Source organism: Leuresthes tenuis, unplaced genomic scaffold (assembly GCF_036924035.1).
Source record: "Leuresthes tenuis unplaced genomic scaffold, fLeuTen1.0.hap1 SCAF_5, whole genome shotgun sequence".
Classification (NCBI taxonomy): Eukaryota; Metazoa; Chordata; class Actinopteri; order Atheriniformes; family Atherinopsidae; genus Leuresthes; species Leuresthes tenuis.
The window spans coordinates 6,029,131-6,054,469 of NW_027325359.1; the positions used below are offsets into that span (position 1 = coordinate 6,029,131).

Below are 25,339 nucleotides of genomic sequence, written 5' to 3' on the forward strand. Positions count from 1 at the left end.
TTTTACCCGCCACTCTCTGAGAAGATTATTTCAGAGTAATTTGTAAAATGTGACCAGGTCCAATTAGGAGAGATGGCGTAAGCTGGGATTTGGTAAGTATAAAAAGTCAGCTGTGAGCGTGGAGCTGTTGCTCCTTCATTACAGAATGGGCCAAGCTGCTAACCTGCCACGTAGGAGAGGAGAGTCCTACATCACAGAGCTCTACGAATGGTACAGGTAAGATTTTAATTATTTAGCAGTTAAATATCCGCTGACAAGTGCTTCAATTCTAGCCTACTTGTTTATTCAGGTACAAGATCCCGGCCAGTAAAGTGGAGACGAGTGTACTATCAGCACAGATTTCATGGTTTGTAGAACTGGATATAAAACCTCTCAATAATCAGCAGCCACAGGTGTTTCAACATAGCCCCTTTTCAGCGGAAGCAGTTGAGAAGGCTATAAGAAGGTGGCAAAAAGTTTTCAGATGAGCATTTCCTCGGTTCATTACCTATGACGTGACATACAACAGGAGCTTTGTTGAGGTCTGAAGACAGAGAAAAAGCTCCTCATTGCATAAGTCGGTCTAATGAAATGGCCTTTTAGAAGATGTGGCAGATTGGTGCCACGTTCTGCTGTGCAGTAACACGACTACGGAGCAATGCTTCTCCAACTTTTAAACATTGGGGTGGAGGCGCTGCAGCAAATGGAGTGTGAGCTGTTTCACTTTTGGTGTTCACTTCAAGTGTCTTCCAAAACTGAGGTTGATAAGAAGTTCAATAATTGGAGGTGTCCACAGTCGGCCACCTCAAGGCCTTCACAGTCCATCAGGATCAGTAAATAGACTTTTTAAAGTGCTGCGCATGCAAGATAGTCCGGGAATCTCCGAGTTTAGAAGCAATTTGCTATAAGAAGGAATGAGAACTGAAAACTTATTCGGGAGGGAATTTCCTGGTTTTTTTTTAAGTAAATGGCCTTCAGAATGCTTTTTTTGTTATTAATCTGCTCTATATACATATATTTTATCAATCAAGAACTCAACTAATTTTATCTGCAACCAGAAAGTGTTGCCTTTCCAAGGAGTAAAATCTTCTTTAAAGAAGGTTCCCAAACTTTTGCTTCAGACCTTTTTGTTTTTGGTAAATTGAAACTTTTAATACTTTAGGATTTTAAAAGACTAATGAAGCCAAAAATATCGAAGTGTGTCATCTTTAACTTGATGCCTTTTGGAAATGAGGTGGCTCTCACTCAGCTGTGTGGTGCTGTTTGTACTTAGCTGTGGCAGCATTTGTATAGACAGTTCTCCATAATCCCCCTTTATTTCCATGACAACACATGGTTCATTAGCTTCACTCTGCAATGATGCTGTAAATTGGTCCAAAATCATTTGGCCTAATTACCTGAGCACTCCACTCGTAGGGTGTAAACAAGCTCTCCAACATGTGTAATCTCCACAGGTCGGGGATGGACTGACCTTAATTCTCTTAATTCTCATTTTAAAAGTCATGTCCTCAGAGCTGAATCTTCAGCTGAACTGCTTCAACGCTTTTTTATGTACTTCAACTGAAAATCTCCTTCCTGTTGTTTGTAGAAAGTTTATAAATGAGTGTCCAAGCGGCCTGATCACTCTTCATGAGTTTCAAAGGCATTTCTGTAATGGAACCGTGGGTGATGAATCAGCTGAGTATGCTGAACAGATTTTCCGCACATTGGACAATAATGGGGTAAGCAAGTACATGTGATCCTCTGAGGGCTGGAGTTCTTCTATTCATAGGCGTTAATAGATGGTTTCTATCATGATTTATGATGAATTGTCTCGGTTTCTCTGTCCAATCACGTCATCACTCCGGGTGGTTGCCAGTACAACGGGGAGGAACCTTGGAGTAATTTTTCATCACTACTTGTAGTTTAATTCCCATATCAAACAGGCCTTCTTTCATCTGTGGATTATTACCAAAATTAGAGGCATCCTATCCCAAAGCCTAGTTCATGCATTCGTTACATCTATGCTGGACTATTTATATACAATTTTACCAGAAGGCCTAAACAACTCAGAGTGCTGACTGGCACCATCTGGAGCTGTAACATTTCTCCTGTTTTAGCCTCCCTTCACTGAATTTTGGATAGAGTTTAAAAAGCTATAAAGCATTTAATGGCCAGGCACCATCTTATTTGGAAGATCTTATTAACATGATTAACCCCCCAAGAAATCTTTGTTCCTGGGGTCCTGGCATGAGTCTGATTCTCAGGATCTGTAAGACTGAAACTGGAGGTTGAGCTTTTAACTTTCAGGCTCCTCTCCTGTTGAGCTGGCTCCCAGCTTTGCTGTGAAATGCTAAAGCCCTCTCTGTTTTTAGGACAGTTTTTGAAATATAATATGCTAAATATCTTAACTTACTGGTTTGTTTGTGTCCTAGCTGTTTGAACGTGCCCCTTTTGTCTGTTTTTCTGTTTTTGTTACTGTTATGATTATTTTTTTCTTCTTTGCTCTTTTAAATGTTTGCTTTTATTGCTAATTTAACTGAATTATTGTTTTATGTATATTGGTTTTATGAGTGTTTTCAAATATTTCATAAAGCACATTGTATTACACTTGTGTTTCAAAGGTTGAGTTAAGTTAAAGTTGCAACAACAGCTTGTTAAACGGGGCACTTCTCTCTAGGATGGTGTGGTTGACTTCAGAGAGTATGTCATGGCCATCAGCATGCTTATTGAAGGCTCAGCTGTGGAGAAACTCAGCTGGTCATTCAAAGTCTATGACAAAGACAGAGACGGAGCCATTACAAAGGAGGAAATGCTGGAGATCATGCAGGTGCGTGTGCTTGTGCTCTGGTATCCCACACAAACGCTGTACAAAGCAAAACCAGAGCTTTTGTTCTGACGATTGTTGAGCGAGATGTCGTATCTTTGAGTTTGACTGGTGGGTGTTTCCTTGTGTTCGCAGGCCGTTTATAAAATGAACATCGCTGCTGCTCTAACCAAACCCAACACGCTCACAGCTGAAGAATGCACCAACAGGATATTTGTGAGATTAGATAAAGACAACAATAGTGAGGAGATGATTTTCCCTTTCTGCTTGAAATCACAGTGGGCACTTATTTCAACTTGGAATTGAACAGAGATTTAACACTTTCTGTCAGATGAATAAAGCAATTAGTGTAATAAGGGAACTGTAGAAAGTAAATATCCCAATCATATTGTCCCCCACTGTAACTATGCTTTGTTTTCTAATGTTCCCAGTGGACGTATGAGACCGCTATTAAAGAAAGAAGAGCTTAAAATCTGATTGTAGCGCATGAATCTCAACCCACTGAGTCCCGATGCAACATGTATGCCTGTGCTGATGTTTACAGGTCATGTCAGGTCTTAATAGGACTTTTGATCTCAAGTTAATTAAATCTGAAAATCCTCTAAAGAAGTTTGACAGTGATTGAAGTCTAATGAAACACATTTCTTCAACCACTTGAAATAAGATCATTATTCGATGAGAATATCTCAGAAGTGTACTTGCAGCTCAGTTGAAGTATTTAATGTGAGTGTGATGCTGAAGCTCAAGACATTATACATTTACATGTATATTATACATTTTGTCATAAGAGTATAAAAATGGTTTTCTTATCCCTGTATTCTGATTCATAAGAAGAAACATTTACATTTTGTCAAAGTCACTGAGTAACGGGGTAACCAGATCAAATGATGTTGATGGAGTCTATCCTCTGCTGTTTGTCTGAAATTGCTGCCTGTCCTTGTTCTGTCTGTAGCCATCATCAGTCTGGAGGAGTTCATAGAGGGAGCTCTGGATGACGATTGGATCAGAGAGATGCTGGAATGTGACCCCAGCACAGTGAAGGTGGAGAGGCCTCTGAGGAGGGACACAGCTTTGGGGACCCATGGATGACCTGACTTGTGGTGATGTGGAATTCTCCCGGGAGAGAGCAAGTTTAGCCTGAAATTTGTAGAGACAGAATGATATCATAGTCCGTTACATAACTTTAAAGTAGGTGCTTGAGAGTAGAAAATGCATGTCATTTTATGAAGTGTCCTCAACATAAATTGAAATGTTTATTCTATTGAAATGTTCTTTGTTGTATCAGTTGATGTAATTCTCATCATTTCTGTTTCTTTTTATCATCTTTAAACAAATGAAGGCTGTCATTGGTCAATATACCTACTTATCAGTGCATAGCGTCACTAGATATCCATGCAGCAGTTTTGGCCTGATGAATTACGATGAGGTGACACACCCTAAACCAATTTTTGAAAAAAAAAATCAAAATGGCATTTACAGCAATTATATTGTTGTCCTTTAATACTCAGCGTTGCACCTTTTAACTTAACAGTATATTTGTTTACTACTCTGCCACGGTTTTACTGTCGTTAGTCTCTTACTGTGCTTAACAAGTACACTACCAGCTTTGAGGTACTTTACTTGTACATCTCCGTTTATGTGACTTGATTTCAGATGGAAATGTACTTTTTTTTTTTTTTTAATCTGACATCTACATTTGAAAAATGACTTTTCAGGTTAATATGTTACCTTAAACCGTGCCATCACTTAAAATGACTGGTACAATCATCTGGAAGAAGAAGAATTAAAAAAAAAAATTGTATGAAGTTGGTATGATAAGCAGCTTCAACATTCCCATGCAGCGTAGATGTCAGTATCCGAATAATCCGCTGATAAATAAAAGGTGTAAAGGGCCTTTCTGCATGCTCACTTTTTAATTTAGCTGTTAATGTTTTCTGCATTGTTTCTTTAAATAAAACTTACAATTTTTAAGAAACGGAATAAGCGATTATTTTCTATTTTCTATTATCCTATTTAAAACTGATTATTGGCTGTTACTCATCACTAGATGTCGCTTGTGCTTGTTTAACTTTGATCCACCATGGATATGTAATGATCCACTAGACTTTTAGGAAAATGCTGCCTTCGTTTACAGAAAAAACATCGAAAAACAATAAGTAATATAAATGTGGAAATTATGAAAGTATAAATTGGGAAGCTCTATAATTCAACGGCGTTTATCAAAATAAACGCGTTTGACTAAGATGAATAATTATTTCAAGGAATGCTTTGTTCTTGTGAGCTGTTACTGTTTGACTGTAATTCTTAAAAAAACTCACATATCCCACCCCACCGTATTACAGTGAAAGCAACAGGACTCCTATGTTAGAAAGTGTTCCTGCTCCGGGGCCAATCCCGGTAGGAGCAGGGCGGGATTTTCCAGCCATGACGTCCCAACTTTTCCAACTGACTTGTCACATCTACATCATGGCGTAGCGATGTGGACGGACGCGGGGGTTGTACTGGTGGGCACTGAGAAGTTAAGAAACTACACTCTGTGGCGTCTTATGTACATGGTAGAGGAAACAAACCAACGGAAAATCTAATTTCTTCTTCGAGCTGACTCGCGGTAAGAAAGTCTGTGGATTTTTTTATTTTATTTTTCCGGGTCGTGATTTATTTTAACATTAACTTAGTTTGGACGAACTGCTTTGGCACGCGCCCGCGTTTGTTTAACGTTTTAACTTCCAACGGCCGATTTTTAACTTTGACCTGTTTTAACAATGTCCGACCAGTCCGAGGGGCTTCAGGGGATGGTTTTTATTAACCGGCTTCCTACTTTCAAGTCAACTGGTAGCTACTTAACGAGAAGTCTCACTTTTAATTAATGTGTTTTGGTATTAAAACTGTAAATATACATTAAAAAACAACAATTGCACCTTATGTATACGGAGTCCTAATTTGCTGCCCGTATGTAACGGTAATATTTTGTTTCGACAAATGGCCTATGTGGAACAAATATAGGTTTATGGCTGCCACATCTCCGGATTTGTGGTTAGCCTCTCCCACGCAGCTTTGAGGGCACCTATTTTGGAAAAGCTAAACTACATCAAGCGTGTCGTTTGCCTCAAGGTGGTGCTTAGATTCAGCCTGGATACCCGGTGGTGTTGAGCTGAAGTTGCCCAGACTGTAAAGTTTACTGTCTGGAGTCTTTTCCAGGGCGGTGAAACCTGATCAGTTTGTTTTATTGCCCTCACGTCGACCTCGAAAGCCTGTTTGGTCTTCGTTTTTCAAAAGCTTTCCAAAACAAGTAAATTGTCTGTAAAGCAAACGCAACATGTTCTCAACATAACCCAGCCACATAGAGCTTGGTTTTGGGCATCTATTGCTTTTTAACAGCAGCCTTAAGTATAGAATTAAAAAAGGAAAAAAAAAAGGAAATGAAAGAAATTCAACTCTTTATCAAAAGCTCACTTAATTTTTGGGAAACTCCCAAGGCTCTCATTGTAATTTCTTCCTTCCTACAGTGCAAGTGGGGGAAAAATGCAAGGAATTTATGGAGTAACATTAAAAAAATGTTTCACTATAAAGCCCAGCACTGCTTGATAATCAACAGCTGTATGGAAAACTGTGCCACATGTGCAGATAAAGTGTTGCATTTCACTGCTTTTGGCCGTAATGACAGAGATTTGTAACTTTTTAGTCAAATTAAGGAACAAGTTGTGAGTACAATGAAAGGAATGTGAGCTGCTGTCCAACTTTGGGGATCTCTACTGTAATCTCGTGCACACAGGCACAAGAGTTCTTGAAGTGGTGTCGCATTTAACCTCATTATTTCCACCTTTTCAAAGATATTTAACAAAAGAAAAGGCCTTTCCCCACTTTGCGCTCTCTTTTTACACGGGCCTTGTTGTTTGGTGGTATAAAATTAGAGATGATGTATTCTGCGGGCTCACCCACTTTGGAAATAGCTGCAGGTTATTCTGGAGCAACGTCCTGCAGGCGTCCTGTGAATCATTAGATGGAGCTTTCTACTATACCGCTTACATTTCATGCACCTTTACCAGGAGATCACTGGTACAGTTCAACAGAAAATAGGAAGTTTATTATTTAGACGTGCAGAATAGAGTGTGACTTCTCCCAGTTTGAGGTAAAACGGGCTGCGGTATTTTTTTTTCTCATGAAATTGATGTGCGAAGGTGAAAAATGAACCAAGGCCTGTGTGAGTCAAAGCATAGAAAGTGTGATTATGTGGAAAGGCATGGGTCTACTCCGTCCTGTCCGTGCTCAATCGTTCCGTTACCTGGATAAATATAGAAGAGGTTGTATGATTTATGCCTGGTTTGTAAATTCCTCTCTTACCAAGACTTTACCACCATGGCAACTGGATCTCAACACACGCTGGTAAAAGTCAGCTGCGCTGCGGTTGTAAACTCTTGTGTTCCCACAGACAGGAGACCCTGAGGCTTCTGTTTTGTTTTCTATTTCCTGTGCAGAAACTGAATTTACAAGGTTTTTTCTTTCCATACCAGGAATACTTGAGCTCTCCTTAGGTTGTCCAGTGAGAGTGAGTTATAATGGTTCTCTCTGCCTAAAGGGACCAGAGCTGAAGGATTTGAAAGCAATTATTATGGTCCAATCTCCCTCTTGTGTTCATTATCCTCTGGATGTCTCCATGAATTACATGGCTGTTTCACCAAAGGGCAAGACTGCCTTTTGAACACATTCTTTGTCCTTTTTGGTTTAGTTTTGGGGGTCTTTGCGTTTGAAAAGGCTATGAAGGCAGGTGTTGCTGTAAGCAGCATGCGTGCTGTAGCAATGCATGCCTCTCAGTCAAAATACCCTGCTATGATGAACAAAAGCCTTCTCTGTGTGTTTGCATGGTTGGTGAGAGTACTGCCTATAGAAAAGAAAGACAGTGAGACATTGTTTTTGTGAGCAGTACTTGGTTGATGAGATTTTGAGATGTCTCTTGTCGATGACAAACGTGCACAGACTGAACATACACTTTGACAGCAAAATGGGGTAAAATGTTCCTCCTCAATTTGCTTTAAGCACGAAATACAAAACTGAACCAAATGTGTTGTAAAAGTTGCATAATTCAGAAGAGAATTATAAAGGCACTGTTATGTCCTCATCTGCTTGTGAGACAACTCTCTTGTGTTTACATATGACTAACAAGCAAGCTTCCTGGGACGTGAGGACAGAGCACACTTCTCTGTAATTAGGCATTCATAGCCTTCAGCTCTACGTCCACCTCGAATACTGTATGGAAACGCTCAGGCAGGTACTTCACATGTGTTTCGCCCTGACTGACACATGGACAGCAGGTCTGAAAGCAACATGCCTGGACCTGGTCTGGTGTGTTTGAAGTTTGTTTGCTGAAAGTCATGTGTTAACTTTGCCCATATTTGCTCTTCAGCTGTGAGCGAAAACTTGACTCTGGTTCTTGTAGCAGATGCCCTCCAGGCCCTCAGTTTGAGTCATCACACAACAAACTAAGTAAACTCAGCTGCTGTTGAATACTGGATTCATGATATTGTTTTGCTGAAGCATCATGCGTGGCTGAAATCAGAGACTAACAAGCTGAGAGGAGGTGTATATCACCGCCTGGTGTAGCGTCATGGACAAAAAAAAACTACCAGAACATTGTGTTTTGCCCAGATTTAAACATCATGTTTACGTCCCACACGCACCCACCGAAGGTAACCTGAGAGAAGCATTTTAACTTGTATTGAGACTTTTGCTATTTGTCCACCGTGGGCACGCCGGCTCCTCTCATCCCCTCTCACCCTGCCGTGTGTTGTGTTTTTATGTTTTAGTGCGTGCTTATTTTACACATAATGAGCAAAGAAATGCTGAAATGACGGTGCTGGGTCTGTGGGTGGTTTCCATAAAGTTTGAAAACGGTGCTACGTCGCAGTGTTGGGCACTCCCAGGATCTTTCGTCTGAGCAGATTGAGAGCCTCTGAATGCATGTTTAAGCGTGCATCAAAATACAGCAGAGCCGTTTGATTAAACAGTCAGAGATGAAGGGGCTGCTGTGTTGTGTGGGCAAATGTCCAATACTGTGACACTAAATTTATCCCCACCCCACTCCAAATAAAGTGTCCAGTGTCCTATTGGCAGGACATTCTGTGTACCAATATTTTTTAGGTAAATGGCCTGATTGATATTCTAAAATGCATTATTCATCAGTCTTACTCGAACAAAATCTGCATACAGCCTCTCCAGTATCAAGCATGGAAAAGTAGCACAACTCAGCAGAGCAGGCATCATTTAATCTTTCAGTTGGGTTTGTCACAGTCATTTTAAACCCACCACAGTTCCCGGATTGTCGTATATCCGTTTTTAACATTCACAAGCATGGGATTTTACCGGCCAGAGTATTTTATTTTAGAGCTGAGAGCAGTGTAATTCCTGGGTGGGAACATTTCTGTGCCGATAAGTTCGATGCCAAGAATTACCGCTGTGGATTGCCGAGACGGCTGAGCAGCCATGTGACTGCTTTGCATGAATTTGTCCACTTCATACTCAAATATCAAGCACACTGAACTGCAGGAATTTTGTCAGATGGATAAACTAAGATGATCAAATTCATCATGCCGATTTGGTTTGGGAATTCTTTCACGGTGCATGTCAAATTCCTCAAGTCTTAGAGGCTTTTTTTTCTGTTTATCACAGAGGTATTTGATGACGTTACTATATTTATTTTTTTATTCCAAGGGATGCTTTTCACCGTGAGATAAAGGTGTCATTGCTCTTAAAGGTTCATCATCAGTGACCGAAGATGATGTCTGATGCCAGCGACATGTTGGCTGCCGCCCTGGAGCAGATGGATGGTATAATAGCAGGTAAAGTTCTTAAGCATCATCAAAACTTTTGTCTCAATGTTTACTAAATAAATCACTCGATGCAGTTATGTCGCTGATTCTATTTTCGGCTTAGTGAAAGCATAAAGCAAATAATTCCTTGAAGTCCCTCTTCCATGTTGAGTAAACATCGATAAGACTTTCTCTGACGTCTCGTCATGGTTTGTTGCACAGCTTGACATATCAGATGTCTGGAGCTCAGATGCTCGGAAGAGGTTTTAGCTTTTATTCTGTGCTTACATGGGCTGTTTTGGCATGTTCACGAATCTTACTTTTCGTACTTTATAGTTTATAAATAAACTATGTAACTTGTATAATTTTCCATATTCAACAGAGAATTTAAAGTCAAACCACTGCTTTTAATGTTCGACTCCAACTAACTTTATTGGTGGTATTCATTTTTTTTCACTTTGTGAAGCAGTCTAAAATTAAGTAAATGGAAGTCCACTTCTTACTATTTAAATGTCACAGTAAATTGTGACTCTATAAGCGTTCATCTCTGTGCGTGCTTTGGCTGCAGCTTGTTTCATTGCCCTCTCTGTACCATAAGGTTCAACATCTCTCTCCTGCTGCTTTTCCTTGCCTCAGGTTCAAAGGCCCTGGACTACTCTAATGGTTTGTTTGACTGTCAGTCGCCTACTTCCCCTTTCATGGGTAGTTTGCGGGCGCTTCACCTCTTGGAGGACCTCAGGAGTGTCCTGGAGTTGATGGACACAGAGGAAAGGGAAAGTCTCCGCTGCCAGATCCCTGACTCAACGGCTGACAGTCTGGTCGAGTGGCTTCATGGTCACCTGGTGAGAGCCCAACATCTACAAAGACACATTAGACTCTGAAATCTTTAATGTGACAGTGTTACATTGATTACATCTACTCCTAAAACCGACCCTAGTGTGAGAGGTTTGTCCACAGAAGATCACAGATTTGACACGCTAACTTCTCTCTACTGCTTATCAGAATAGTGTAGCCTCCAGGTATATCACTTTCACTTGTAATGTCACATAACTGGTTTATCTTGATGCTCACACAAAAGGTTTGAAATATAGAGGTTGCTGTTGCTTTTCTTTTATTTCTCCCTAAAGGCCTCGGCTTCCTTTGAGATTTATAATTTAAAGTTGTATAATCGTGGAGGAAGTTTGTCTGAGATGGACAGAAAGTACTTTGATACTGATTAATATTGTTGTGTGTGCTACACTGAAACTCTCTGAATGCTCCACCACATCGGCAAACAGTCCTGTGAGCGAGTACACAACTGATTTGTTTGCTAAGAGGAAACATGATTGTCTTGCTCTGCTGAGTTCCCCGGGAATGTGACATGAATTGCTGATGTTGTCAGTGTCTCTGCCAGAGAGCAGAAAGAAACACGCAGACTTCTTGGGAATCGGAGTGGTGTTTGTGCGAGTGATGGGCTGCAGGCCAGAGATAGTTTTTGTGTAGTGCTGTAACTTGCTCTCTGTGGAGCAGACTGACTCTGATCCTTCTTTTCAGCCATGTAATGCTTTGTTTTTGAAGGATAGAGCAGTGTAGACGGACTCACTTTTATGTGAAAAAAACTTGATTTAAGGTCATCGTTAGACAATTTAAACCCTTGAGGCATTTAAGACGAGCATTGCTGATTAACTGACCTGTGCCACTCTGCTTTTCAAAAGGTCTGATACACTTCCTTGAGCAGCTTTGTGTCTTATCCATCTTTCTCCTCTCCCTGCAGTCCAATGGGCACATCTCTCTGGGTGGAGGCGACCATTACCAGGAGAGGCTTTCCCGATTCGAGAGCGATAAGGAGTCCTTGGTTCTTCAGGTATCCACCTAACAGTACTTTTATAGCTTTAACATAAAGACTCACTTTTCACACTTGTAGTTCTGCTAAATGGACATAAAAACGTGCTCTTTCCCGTGCAGGTGAGTGTGCTGACCGACCAGGTGGAGGCTCAGGGAGAGAAGATTCGAGATTTGGACCTGTGTTTGGAAGAGCACAGGGAGAAACTTAACGCCACCGAGGAGATGTTGCAGCAGGTGTGTATATTTCATACATGATAAGGCCAGTTTTTGAGCTTCTGGTGACCATTTTATGTATTTATATACCGGCAGTCACTATAACGATGTGCATGCTGTTGTTCCTGTTTACTCTGCCGTTACGGTCTACCTGACAGCCACAAAACAATATTTTTTTGTTTTACAGATAAGATATTTTTTTATTATTATTATCTGCTTTTGCAGGAGCTTCTGTGCAGAACTTCTCTGGAGACTCAGAAGCTTGAACTGATGTCTGAAGTGTCCAACCTCAAGCTGAAGCTGAACTCTATGGACAAGGAAAGATTGAACTTCGATGACAGATTTAGGGACAGCGAGGTACACAAGCTACTTCTTTGGATTGGAATGCTCTCCCTTTTCAGTCTCACCCAACACATAAATGCACACCTCAAACAAACTCTCGATCATGTTCTCTGAGATATTATTTTGATATTTCAGTTGTTTTTTTTAGCTTCACAAAAAAATTCCCTCAAGGTAGCGTCAACATTTGCTGAATTAGTCATGGGAGATATGCCTGCAGTCTGTGTTGTGATAATGAATTAAGAACATCGTGGTGCAGACTGATTTATTTACTTTTTTTTAGGATTTGCTGCCTTCTGGTCAAATGATTTTTAAAGATTAAGACGTTGTTTATGAGAGATGGGAGGATATCTGATCCCAGATGAACCATGCAGAATACTGGGAATGCTTTCAAACACGTCGTGTTATTGTTATAGTAGTGCTGTCGTCTCTTCCACCCCACTGGAACAAAAAGCTGATTTTCCACGTTCCGCCTCACAGCTCCTAAATCAGAGCTTCCCCTCATTTTATCTCCGCTGCTGCTTTGGAGCTTTTACTCTCTAAGGAATCCCCCTTTAAACTTATCTCGTCTTATATTTAGTCTGTGCTGCATTACACCAGTTTTGGATATTTAATCTTCCTGATTTGCATGACAGGAATAGAATGAAAGTTTCTGCTACTTTTAGATATTTGCTATTTTACAAGCATCTTAAAATCACATTACTCTCTCTTCTGCAGGATTTGATTCTGGAAATTAATGAACTGCGGTACAGATTGACTGATCTGGAGGGTGAAAAACTACAGTACGAAAAGAAACTTAAATCCACAAAGGTGAGTTCTCACAGTGCACTTTGCTCCTTTTTCACATGTAATCTGTTTCAGTAAAACAATCAGTGCTTTTATGATATGACATCGCAGTCACAAAAAGAAAAATTCCCCACTTAAGCAGTTTATTGGAGCCATCTTTCTTACCCTCCAAAATCAAATCTGTGCTCTCCTTTTATGATCCGATGAAAGTCCTTGGTCTGGACTTTGCACATGTGCTTCACAGCAGGAGACTTTCTGTTGAAAGTTTGCTCTCACAGCTGGAAATGAGAGGAAATGTGATGCAGAAATAAGGCTTTGGAAACTGTTTTCCTTACAACATGTTGAAAATAGCAGATTTAGCCACGTGTTGTGTTGACATTGATACCGCATGTTTCTGAATAAATCCACGGTCACGATGTGGAAGGCTGAAAGGGGAATGATGCAGCAACTCTTGTCCACTGTGTCCACTCAGTCGTAAATGTTCTGGAGGAGTAGCTTCTCCTTTCGTACTTTGTCTTTAGGAGATTTCTCTCCTGACCTGGGTGACAAATCTCTTGGAGAAGTCGTGTGCTGCGAACATCTGCCCCAACATCTGCCCCAACATCACGCCTACTGTACTTTAGTGTCATTCAGGTCAAAGAAAACATGCAAACTCTTTGTCTTTTCACAACTCAAACTGATGCTTATTCATTTTAAATAGCAGATATTGTGAACTTGGGATTCTGGTGGTTTCAAGGCTCCAAGCTACTGCACTTTATCTCAACCCTTGTTCTTGGAGCATAACGGTACTGAATGTTAATTCTTATCTAGATTAAGACTTGAAGTGGAATTGCATTCCTTAAGTTTCTACCCATAAAGTTCAAAATGGTGACCACTTCTAATGTCCCCCTGCTTCACTTCGACTGTCTTCACATGTGCTTCCATTTCTATTTTCTTTTTTCCCCTTTGGTCTGTCTTTCTGCTGCTAGTCGCTAATGGCCAAGCTTTCTAGCCTGAAAATCAAAATGGGCCAGATGCAGTTTGAGAAACAGAGGAAAGAGCATAAACTCCAGGCTGTGAAGGTTGGCTTTCCTCAAGATGATTGTTGTGCTTGCAGTATGATTATGGTTTTTGACCTCTCCCTTTGGTTCCTTTTTGGTGTTTTTTTTTTTTTTTTTTAGTTTTATTTTTTGAGGAAAAAATAGATAAATCTGCAGGGTTCTTTTCTTCTTCTTCTTTTTTTTTTAAAGATAATTTTTATGTAATTTAATTAATTTAAGAGTGTGATGCAATAAAACGTATAAAGTGCAATTAGAAATGTTACTTCCTTTAAATCTACAAAGCACTAGTTTCAGCATTTTTCAGACCACAGGTATGCTTTAATTGTGGGCCTTTATCACGAGTTGGCAAATTTCTGTGCGCCCTCCCCCCATTTTACACTTTTTTTGGTCTTCTATCTACAGTTAACTGTTTCTGTCTGTTTGTTTGATTTCTGTTCTGGCCACTAAAACAGGTTTTTTTTTTTTGTTTGTTTTGTTTTTTCCCTCATAACGGAGTGCATAATTCTTCCTGCCTCGGTCCTCCAAGACATCCATGCATGCCACCCACCTCAAACACATTGTTACCCTTCCAGCAGGTGTGGCTTGTGTGCCTCTGTGCCACGTCAGCGTCTGTGAACCTTTGTGTTGTGGTGTGTTTGTAGTGCTGGGCTGGGGTGGGGGAGGTGATGCCGGTGTGGAGAAGATGTTCTCACTGTTGTCCTCTGTTGGACAGGAGGAGTTAGCCATACTGAGGAGGCAGCTGGAGGGCAAAGATGGAGAGATGAGGACCCTACAGGATGAGACAGGCTTCACAGCCATCGGCATGAGTGGTGCAGATTCCTCAGAGAGAGGTGGGACAGCCAGCCAATCGCATGCCCTGCTGAAAATGAGCATGCCTCAAGTTCTAATCTCTGATTTATTTAATATGAACGTGTGATGTCTTTGGGTAAATTACCATAGCTGAAGTTCTCTATAGTTTTTGTCATAATGTTTTTTGTCCTGTTTAGTCTCTCATCCAGATGAAACTCTTAGAAAGAGGCTGAAAGAAAAACGTAAGGGGGGTTTTTATGCTTGTATTTATTTCTCCACTTCATCATTGCACCCACTCCAACCCTCGTTTGCATGAACGAGCATGAGCCATCTGAACTCTGCTTGTCCATTGTAACCCACTGAAGTGCTCGTAGCGGAGTTCCACATCCCAGTTCAACTAGTCAACTTTGATTTACTTGGGTTTTTTTTCATTTTTGAATGGAATGAGGTCCTCCATGTCCAGCGTCTGTGTTTTTAATGTCCAACCTAAAACGACAACAAGAACCGTTTGCTTTATGTTTTCAGCAGGAATGAGGAATGAACTGTTGTTATAACCATTCAGGCTGCTCACTCATCCCTCTGACTCATGTCCTCCTACAATAATCACATCTTGTACCCCTCGATGTCTCTCCTCAAAGTCCCCTAAACCTTCCCCTGCTCACACCAGCAACCTGTGTGTGCCCTGCTAACCCGAACTGTCGTCCTGTTCATTGTTGTCTGACAGTATTTGTTGTGAGAGCTGTCTTCTTTTTTTATGCTTGTTCCCATCACCTGTGCTTAGAAGAGTCTATTAATTGTACAGAACAATTTCATTTTTCATTCTCTTCACACATTCCCTCAGCACATAGGAGCCCAGTTGAATAGAATTGCATTTCGAGTCCCTACTTTAATGTTTATATCATATTTTCAAAATGTCTGATTTTGGAAAAAAAATGTTAAGGAGCACATTGAAGCTCGTAACACAGCAATTTCTGTGTCTTTATTAAACAAATCCTTCCAACATTCGCTGTCTGATGTGCCTTTAGAGTCGTATTATCTGCACATCTAGAGGAGCCACGGCATTAAATCAACTCAATTCAAAGTCCCATTATGGACAGTTCGAGGTCTAAACCACCTGAAACTTTATGAAAATCATCAACCTTTAGCAGAGTGTTTTCGAAGATCACTTTTTTTATCAGGTATAATTCTGTTTGTGGTAAAAACCTCAAAGTGATTGTTAAGCAGCTCCGAGGTTTCTTAAGTCCTGACTGAATTGGCTTTTTGGCTGTTTTTAACACAGTGTTTTGCATTATCTGCTCAGCCCTGACGGTGACTGATGGTGTTTTCAATATAGACGAGAACCAGACAACGTGTGTGTCGCTTGTAAAACGGCCTTTATTTTAAGTCCGATTTACACAGAAATGCTGAGAATTCCAACTCTGTTGTTTTGGTCAACAGGGCGCAAGTTTAACAGCATTGAACTGTCGGGGTTAGTTTCTTATGAAAGAGCGCACTGAGGTGCCTTTTTGTTTTGGTTTACTTCCAGATGATGAAACTGAGGGAAAAGTTTACATAGTGAGAGGATTGCTGAGCTGAAAGGTTGACTGCCTCTTTAAGCAGCCTTTGTGGTGGAATGTGTGTCCTGAAAAGTGAAAATGTTCTTCTGTAATTAAGTGAATCGCTTCCTCACATTGTTTGTCAGCTGTGATAACTGTTATGTTGCAGCCTGTATGGACTGAATGTCATCTCCCTGCTGCCCTGTGTGTTCAGACTTTATATACGTCCCAGCATTTTTAACTCCAGAAAGTTTCACAATGTTACAGTTCAGTGTCTGAAATTATTTTCTGACCTCGTTAGATGTGGAAGTGCAAAGGATGAAAAGGGCAGTTGAGTCGTTGATGGCAGCAAATGAAGAAAAGGTACACATTGCATTTACTTTGCATCGCATCGGGCGATTCAACTCTCTTCCTTTCAACTTGGTCTGACTTTGTGTTTTGTCTTTTTTTTCCTCTGTAGGATCGTAAGATTGAGGAACTAAAGCAGTCGCTTCTGCGGTACAAGAAAGTTCAAGACATGGTGATGTCGGTACAAGGGAAGAAAGGTTAGACTTCGCTTCTACAGATTAGATTAACCTAATTAATGTTAACAGATACAAACGTACTAATGTGAGTCAATCTTGAAGGTATCTTTCAACACAAATGATGTAGTGTGGATGGTTGTAGGCTTATTATTTTCCACAGGGTACCTTCCAACTCATTCAACTCAACGGTTATATATTCATTGGTTACTTGTTATTGTCGTTGTTGTGAGCAGCATCGTTTTCATTGTCCACTTCAGAGAAAACAAAAGATGCTGAGCATGTTGAGAGTCCTGGTGATGGATCCAGCGCAGTCCTGTCTGACAACTTTGTGTTTGTGGAATCTGAAAAGCAAGAAGTTACAGATGCTGAACAACCCAAAAGGAATAGCCCAGATGAGGTTTGTACAGTAAAATATAATCTGATGTCCCAAATGCCTGCAATCATGGGTTTGCTCAAAGAATAAATTACTGCTAATGAGGGTTTCAAAGCACATTCTTTTTTTTTTTGTTGTTGCCTGAAGCAACTTCATATTTCATTAAACTCTGAAACTCTTAGTAAAGCGCCCACACTCACAAATACCTCACATTAATTTCACAATTTTGAAATGAGTGTTGAAGGCCTTGACATCCAATTAAGTGAATAAGCTTGTCCATCGGTTTTAGAAGCATGTTTTTCAGACTGCTCTCACGGCTTTAAAAGAATACGGGTCGCTGCTTTAATGCGGTGCATGCTCTATCTTTTGAAAACTCCGTCTTCTTTACTCATTCTCATCCTCGCTTAGATGGAGAGTCTGAATGGACAAAGTGAGGAGAACTCACCTTCTCCCAGCCCCTCTGATCCAGAGCGAGTATCAGAGTCCACACCTGCCGATGTAGAAAGGTAAAATACATCAAAGACTGCCTCTTAATTTTTTAAGCTTTACACCAAACACCTCAAATTTCTGCTTAGAGCTCCTTTTATTTCAGACCTGTTTTGTTCTGCTACTCATTTACATCAATTAATGAGCCAATTACAATACTTGATTTGGAAAATCTTAAGGGGTTTTCACTCGAACTGATGACACCGGCTGGCACATATTCATAGTGTGCAAACCATTGGTACATGTGGTGATGAGCCTCATGTTTGACTTACACATGTCATTGTCTTTTGTTAAATAGTTTCCTGTCACAGTCTAATTTATCATGAGCACAATGGCATCTTTTCATGAATATAAGGCATCGTATTGTGCGCCCAAGTGATGGGAAATTAGATCACTTGTGGCAGAGTATGGCTCATCGCTTATGCAGGACTGCACAGTCGCTGGAAAGAGGAAAAACAAATCTGCTCACCACTGCCATTATAGTTTAAATAAGTGAGACACAATCAGATTTTTCATCGTCAGACACGATAGCTGTTCTTAAAAACTGGAAGACTTTGTGAAATGGAACAAACAGAATGCACACTTATTAGACAACAATGAAGAAATCAGGACTACATTGCTCTAAGTGAAGCGTGGACTGTTGTGATTTGTCATTTTAGCAACCAAGAGACCACCAGAACTGAGGGCCAGGACCGTCTGGATGGGAGCAACAATGAGAAGGTAAATGTCAGTTGTTGTTTTTTTAAGGTATTTCTACCTCCAGAACAATATTTCTAAATATAAATTCTATGTATGAGTAATGTTGTTTTTTTCTCTCTCAGTGTACAAATGAAGAGGCCAGTAAGATGAGTGAAAAACCGCCCAAAGGTCCCTCAGCCACTCTAACCGCCACCACAGAAGACGACAGCTTTGGGTCAAGAAAGGCTCGCTCATCTTTTGGAAAGGGCTTCTTCAAGATCCGCGGAGGCAAAAAGACGACCAGCAATCCAAACCTCGGTAAGAGCAAACCACAAGATTTGACGTGATGTAGGTCGTGTTTGACGTGAAACAAGCAACAGAACCCGACACAGTCGGATTTTCTCAGAGGTTCGTCTTGCACCGTAGACCAATTTTTAGTTTTCAAAGCCACACCCATGGATTATACGACATGGACCAAGACCATAATTTGCAGCCCACACAAACTGTGGTCCCCATTTAATTATGGAAGTCTGTTTCTATGGTGCTGTATGCCCTTCGTTCTGTCTTTTTTTTTTTTTTTGTTGATGTCTCTGTTCCGCCTCTCCGATCCCGTTATTATTTCAATCATGATTTTTGTCCTCTTGTCTTGTATTTTATTTTTTTTCTGTGGGACCGTGTCGTGTGCTCTTTGTAACACATGAAGACCGCAGCAGGAGTGCAAGTGCGCCTATGTTAGGTACAGTATAGCCCACATGTTACTGTAGGGTTGTAGTGGTTTTCCAAAAAGCAAAGGAAACCACTTACAATGTCCTTGTACGTCTATTACTTTTCTAATCTCATTCATGGAGCTGACTCCTTTCTTAGTTTATATGCAACAATAGTTACATGTCTGAGTGCTTTACCGTTCACAGCCTCATCACTGCCCTTCTTTTCTGCTCAACATACAGTCCGTGTACACTATATGTTGATGTGCCTGCATGTATACGCGTGCACTTTTCAGAAATCTTCTTGTAGATCTAAACTATCACAGAAAGGCCCACTTAAGATCTAAAACAAAACTACTAATAAATGAAACCTTCTTTTCGCAGTATCAGTCAGACACCAGCGTCTGATGCATGCCTGACAGAAAGCCTTTTGCTTTTACTGCCCCCCTCTCATGACCTCTGTCTGCCCGTGTCTTGGAAGTCATCTATTGTCTTATTGCAATGTTTTCCGGGGCGCAGCACAGCCGCTGCTCCACCAATCTTCTCTCCCACGCTGATGCTCACGATGATGTTGTGTGGGCATTTGTTTTTGTAGCTGAAACAGAGCGACAGGGCACTGACCATCTGGATTTGGCTGGATTGCCACAGAGGTCCTCTAACGGTGACAGCACGCACACACTTCCTACTACGCCAGAGAGCAGGAAGAAATCCAAAGGAATAAAAAAACTATTTGGGAAGTGAGTAGAAACTAACATCAGAATTCTTTTATAACTCAGAGTAAAGGGATTACTGTAGGAAAGTTTCGATATGTAGGCTTGAATGTTTTCTGGGTTTTTTTGTTTTTTTTAAGGCTTAAAAGGAGCCAGTCTACCACGTTCAACCTGGATGAAAACCTGTCAGAGGGTGAGTTCAAACGAGGTGGAGTGCGCGCCACAGCAGGACCCCGACTGGGTTGGTCCCGTGACTTCCAACGAGTCAACAAGTGAGTGTTCGAACAATAAAAGCCAGAATGCCATGTCCTTGTTTTTCTTGGTTCTGAAAAACTTTAGATAAACAAAATAGATATGAAATGCTCTTGCTGCATATCACAGTCTTATGATCTCATGTCCTTTCATTGCCATCAGACCTGTGACGGGTTTTTTTTCGCTCCTTTTCTTCTCAGTGATGTGGATGCTCCCTTTGCACGCTGGTCGAAGGATCAGGTTTGTGACTGGCTGCAGGACCAGGGTCTCGGGCTTTATGTGAACATGGCCCGTGTTTGGGTCTCCTCCGGACAGACTCTGCTACAGGCCTCACAGCAAGACCTCGAGAGGGTGAGTCGAAGCGGAACAATTTAATAAGTTTGTGCAAAAGCTGGCAGACAGGCTAAATATTCTCCTGCTGATCTTGCTTTGTGGTGTCTGGGAGATGGTAGGTGTCACTTGACTCGTGTTTTTGTGGATGTTTAGGAGTTGGGCATCAAACATCCACTGCACAGGAAGAAGCTGCAGCTGGCTCTGCAGTCCCTCGGCTCAGAGGAGGAGGATAATAAGGGAAAGTTGGACTATAACTGGGTGACACGTGAGTACCAGCTGCCGGTCCAAGACATGAGCCAAGTTATCAATGCTCTGCGCTTCCAAGGACCGTTTTTATGTTTATTTAATTACTTTCAGCTTTACTTGGATTTATATTTCATTGTTGATTGTCATTTTGCTTTCCGTTTCCTCTCAGGATGGCTGGATGACATCGGCCTGCCTCAGTATAAGACCCAGTTTGATGAGGGCAGAGTGGATGGGCGCATGTTGCACTACATGACGGTGGTGAGTGTTTGCAGGAGGCAAATGTCTCTGTACAGATCCTGTAGACAAGTAGGTTTGATGACCGTCTCACTTTAGGACTGCTGCATTTATTAGTTCGAGTTAGTTAGCCTGGTCTGTGATGAACACTGATTTGTTTCATGTAATTTTATAATTCGAGCCTGAAAGCTTGTTACAGCTTTGTGTTAACGGTTTTGTCCCACAGGATGACCTGCTTTCTCTGAAGGTGGGAAGTGTCCTTCATCACCTCAGTATCAAGAGAGCTATTCAAGTTCTGCGACTCAACAGCTACGAGCCCAACTGTTTGCGTCGCAGACCTTCAGACGAGGTACGTTTGTTCTAACCTTCAGCATAGATGTTACTGTACAGGGTTTTCATTTTTTTATTCTAAAAAGCACGTGCTCTGAATTAAAAAAAAAAAAGTTTGAGCTTGAAAATGAAAGTTTACTGAATGTCCTGCTCTTATCTAATTAACGTGTATTAGGAGACATGAACCTGTTTAAGTTAATAGAAATACAAACTATGTTTTTACTGATTTCAGCTTCACACTGTTAAGCCTTCATATGCTAAACCCTGACTGCATAAGAACAATTTGAACACTTCAATAAAAAGAAATGATCTGATTATGAGTGGAGTTTTTGGAGGGCTCAGACATTGAGGTAGTGAAGCTGACGAAACTTTTTTCTCAGCTTGTAAAGAAACTAGAATTTCAGTCTGAATGTCTTCTTATGTTGATGTTTTCATCAGTAAATGAAAAGTGGTTCGTCCTGCCATTTGTCCCATCGGGTCTGAATGAGTTTATTTGCTGCTGCTCCACTTTGGTCCTCCACACTGACCGGAGGGAGCGGCTTAACGCCCCATCAGTGAATGCTTTTAAAAAGAAAGCTGGCAGTGCAGAATCAGCTGAGGGTCGTTGGTTAGAGCAGCCATGTTGGCTCTGCTGTGCATGTCGTGTTCACTGCTGACTCAGAGGCCGTTTAAGCCCCGTGTTTTTCAACACATCGAAGCTTGTTGAACTCATGCTTGGACAAAGTACTCGTATTGATATCTTACCCGTAAAGATTTATTGCAGCTATACTGACGGCCGCAGTTCGTGTTTGTGTTACCTTAATCTCACATCCCGTCCTTGTAGAGTTTTCACAGCTCTGACATGTAAATGGGATCATGAGTGGAATATGTCATATGCAGCTCATGTAAACACCGTCATCAAAATGTCGTCACTATTCAGAATGTTCCTGTCCGCAAACATGGTGTCAAACAGCAGCAGACTGCTAATGGTGTGCGATTTAAGAATGTAGAGCTTGGTTTAAACTCTCGTTGGATTGACTAACTTCTGATTTATTTCTCTTCTCTCTTTACGTTGTCTGTAGAACAATATCTCGCCTGCAGAGATTTCCCAGTGGACCAACCACAGGGTGATGGAGTGGCTACGATCTGTCGACCTCGCTGAATATGCTCCCAACCTCAGAGGCAGCGGCGTCCATGGAGGCCTAATGGTGAGAATGTGGGATTTTAAATTTCCCAGTGAGGCATTGAGCTCCTCAGACAGATCCACTCCTGACACACACACCTGCTTCCTGTTCAGGTTCTGGAGCCGCGGTTCAATGTGGAGACCATGGCCCTGCTGCTTAACATCCCCCCCAACAAGACTCTACTGCGGCGCCACCTCGCCACACACTTCAGCCTGCTCATTGGCTCAGAGGCCCAGCAGCTCAAACAGGAGTGTCTGGAGAACCCAGACTACATTTTGCTGACTGCCACAACTAAAGTGAAGGTAATGTGTTCACTGAGAGCAGACTGTCAGTTCTCAATTGGTGTTTGTTTAAAAAGATTATTAAGACAATGATTTACCAGGGTAAAGTAGATCTTTTAAAATCTTTATTAAATAAAGAGGCTAACCTAGGCCTATTTAAACGATCCTGTACTTGTGAAGTCGCTAAACAAAGTAGTTTTTAGTATATGAACCTTAGAACTTTTTGTAAAATGTGTGTGGATTTGAAAATATATTCTCTCCCGTGTGAGCAGATGTAATATTTCTTTCTTCTCTTCCTGTTTCCCTGCAGCCAAAGAAGATGTCATTTGGAAACTTTGGCAGTCTGAGGAAGAAAAAGCAGGAAGAGAGCGAGGAGTACGTCTGCCCGATGGATGTGGAGATGCCAAAGGGTCGAAGCTTCCAGAAAGGCTTCGAGCTCCAAATCTACGAAGACGACCTGGACAGGCTTGAACAGGTGAGCTTGTCCTAAAAACAATGTTTTGGCTTAGAACTGCCCTGTATCTGATAACTGTTTTTAAAAGCAGCGTCTATTGGATGGTGACTCAAACATATTGATTGGGTAAATGTGGTCAGCCTGTTTTGGGGGTTTTCTGGGTCTGGTTTTATTAAGTCGAGCCTGTTCCTCCACAGATGGAGGACTCTGAGGGAACAGTGAGACAGATTGGAGCTTTCTCTGAAGGAATTCAAAACCTCACAGTAAGAATATCAAGATTCAAGAACTCGTCAGTTGTTCAGAGATCAATTTCACGTGGCGTCAATCTTTCTCTTTTTGCATCTTCCACCAGAGCATGCTGAAAGACGATGAATTCTTTAAAGAGATTTCAAACTCGCCGAACCCCAGCGTGACCGACGAAGACTCCAATGCATGAGACAGTCAGCATATCAAACCTGGTCCTGCTGTGAATCCAACTCTGTGCCAACCAGACGTGGACGAGTCTCAGCAAACCCCAACAATGTTCCCACGTTTCCTCTTTAGTGTTACATCCAAAGAGCCAAAAGTATTACAGTGTCTTCTTCTCAGCTTGTGTTGTAAAAGCCTTCACAGCCGCCATTACCGTCATCTGATGTCAGAGGGAGCATTGAGGACAACACCACTGTTTGCCTGCCAGCTGGTTTCTGGAAATATTCTTATCCAACGGAAGTGTCAACCAGCAGGGAAAATGACATCAGAGAAATTACCAATATAGATTTTAATATATGTCTTTTAAATCGCCTTCTGGCAGCAGAGATGTCCGAAGTAAGACGTGGACTTCATAGAAGCAGAAAACTTGTGGGGGTTTTTTGGGGGGGGTGTTCTTTTTCCTTTTTTTAATGTAAAGTAATAACTCCAAAACAGCTGCTATGTTTTTCTACAGAAACTGAACCTTGCTAATTAAATGGTAATGGTCTTATATTTCACCCTTTTTCTGAAGATTTCCACTCGTACTCATGTATTTGCACATGTACACACGCCTAATGAATATCATTGCATGGTATTGAAACCCAGCGCAGTCTTTTTTCATCATAAAAGGATTTTGATACTTGTTGGCTCGTACGGAGTTATTTTTGGGGACTCTGATGAATGACGCGAGCTCATGGGAGTTGTTTTGTTTTTTTCTCAGAGTAAGAATGCTGTAATTACTACTCGACTGTGTCTCACGGTATACGTTTGCTTTTCAGACTCTTTCATTGTTAAAATCAATAAAACGCCAGTGGAAGCAGATTTTCTTCACAAACCACTCGTGTCATAAATCTGTGGCAGGTGGAGTTGTTGGAGTGTGTTGCTTTGACTCCTGCAGCACAGTGACGGGAAGGTGAAGCACCAAATGTTCTGTGTCTGTGTTGGCGTTCAGCTGCGATCGTGTGGCTGTTTGAACGCTGCACTGAGCGACCAGCAGCTGAAGGACGGCGTGTTGGGAGACAGAGGAAGACGGTGAGTCCACAGGAAACAGCACGGTGCTGAATGTATAGTTTTAATGCACAGTGGAGCAGAGAGCTGGGTATGCATACCGGTAAGAATATCTAATGTGAAGAGAAGACGCTGGTGAGGAGTCTGGCATCGGTTTACACCGTGTGACCTTTCAGTAAAAATGCAGACCAACAGAATTCCTTCCACAATCATTTATTTCTGTTCACGTGAAAATGGTTGCACAGGAAATCATTTTGATTTCCAACATCAGCTGCAGGTGAAAGCCTGAAAGTATAAGAGGCCAAACTGAGACTTGTTTTTACTTCCTGTTCATTAAATTAACTTTAGTCATTAGTTCATTATGTAACATGTTTAGACACATTTAAAAATCATTTGGTTATTTTCCTCCCCTTCTGTTTTCTATGAACATTTCCTGCTTTCACTTCTCATCTGTGAGGTTTTCTTCTCTTCTTGGCTCCTCTCGCCTTTGCTTTTGCGTCCCGTCTCCTCTGCCTTCATCGGTTTATTTCTCTTCGAGTTTGACCGCACATTCGTTCATTTTCCATAGCTCTTCTTGGGTTTCCCAGTCTGGCTGAAGGTTTGATAAAGTTTGCTGATACCATCCATTGTTTTTTGGAATCCTCTAAGAACCGAAATATTTAACCCTTCATGCTGGAATTAGCAAAGCAGTATATTTTCTCTTGTGACATTTGATTGAATGATTATATTAGGACGGTTTATCTTTCAGTGCAATATAACCAAATAAATCTTTAAATCTCTAAATTATTTTTAGGAGATCCATCCTCAGAATTAGTAAATGACAGATATGTGTCTCTGCTCATGAGTCAGCCAGCACAAATGAATTGGATGTAAAGGTGTGAGTGCTGACTTTATTCAATATACAGCAGCTGAATGGCACATGAACACACTGGTTGATGGATTTTGCCACCTAAAAGGGTTAAAAAGTGAGATGAATTCAAACTATTTCCCACAGATCCATAC

General features: G+C 41.2%; 2 protein-coding genes across 5 annotated transcripts; both read left to right on the forward strand.

The window, feature by feature from the left end:
• Nucleotides 1-91: 91 nt before the first annotated feature.
• Nucleotides 92-3,971, forward strand: LOC140306586 (guanylyl cyclase inhibitory protein). The gene is made up of 5 exons (XM_072385194.1): nucleotides 92-216; nucleotides 1,568-1,700; nucleotides 2,639-2,788; nucleotides 2,921-3,026; nucleotides 3,738-3,971. The coding sequence occupies exons 1-5, from the start codon at nucleotides 146-148 to the stop codon at nucleotides 3,872-3,874; spliced, it is 597 nt and encodes a 198-aa protein (XP_072241295.1). The 5' UTR covers nucleotides 92-145; the 3' UTR covers nucleotides 3,875-3,971.
• A 1,275-nt stretch (nucleotides 3,972-5,246) lies between these two features.
• ppfibp1b (PPFIA binding protein 1b) lies at nucleotides 5,247-24,151 on the forward strand. 4 transcript variants are annotated; one of them, XM_072385593.1, is made up of 27 exons: nucleotides 5,247-5,393; nucleotides 9,534-9,618; nucleotides 10,225-10,430; nucleotides 11,342-11,431; nucleotides 11,533-11,646; nucleotides 11,851-11,982; nucleotides 12,682-12,774; nucleotides 14,503-14,620; nucleotides 14,777-14,821; nucleotides 16,416-16,477; nucleotides 16,575-16,659; nucleotides 16,896-17,035; nucleotides 17,420-17,517; nucleotides 18,157-18,217; nucleotides 18,319-18,493; nucleotides 18,879-18,911; nucleotides 19,475-19,616; nucleotides 19,730-19,861; nucleotides 20,042-20,192; nucleotides 20,328-20,439; nucleotides 20,590-20,678; nucleotides 20,881-21,003; nucleotides 22,046-22,171; nucleotides 22,261-22,449; nucleotides 22,739-22,903; nucleotides 23,080-23,145; nucleotides 23,235-24,151. In XM_072385593.1, exons 2-27 carry the CDS (start codon nucleotides 9,555-9,557, stop codon nucleotides 23,316-23,318), a joined length of 2,895 nt encoding a protein of 964 aa, XP_072241694.1. In that variant the 5' UTR covers nucleotides 5,247-5,393; nucleotides 9,534-9,554; the 3' UTR covers nucleotides 23,319-24,151. The 4 variants fall into 4 exon arrangements, with proteins under 4 accessions (XP_072241694.1, XP_072241695.1, XP_072241696.1 ...); XM_072385594.1 differs by lacking the exon at nucleotides 18,879-18,911; XM_072385595.1 differs by lacking the exon at nucleotides 14,777-14,821.
• The last annotated feature ends 1,188 nt before the right edge of the window (nucleotides 24,152-25,339 follow it).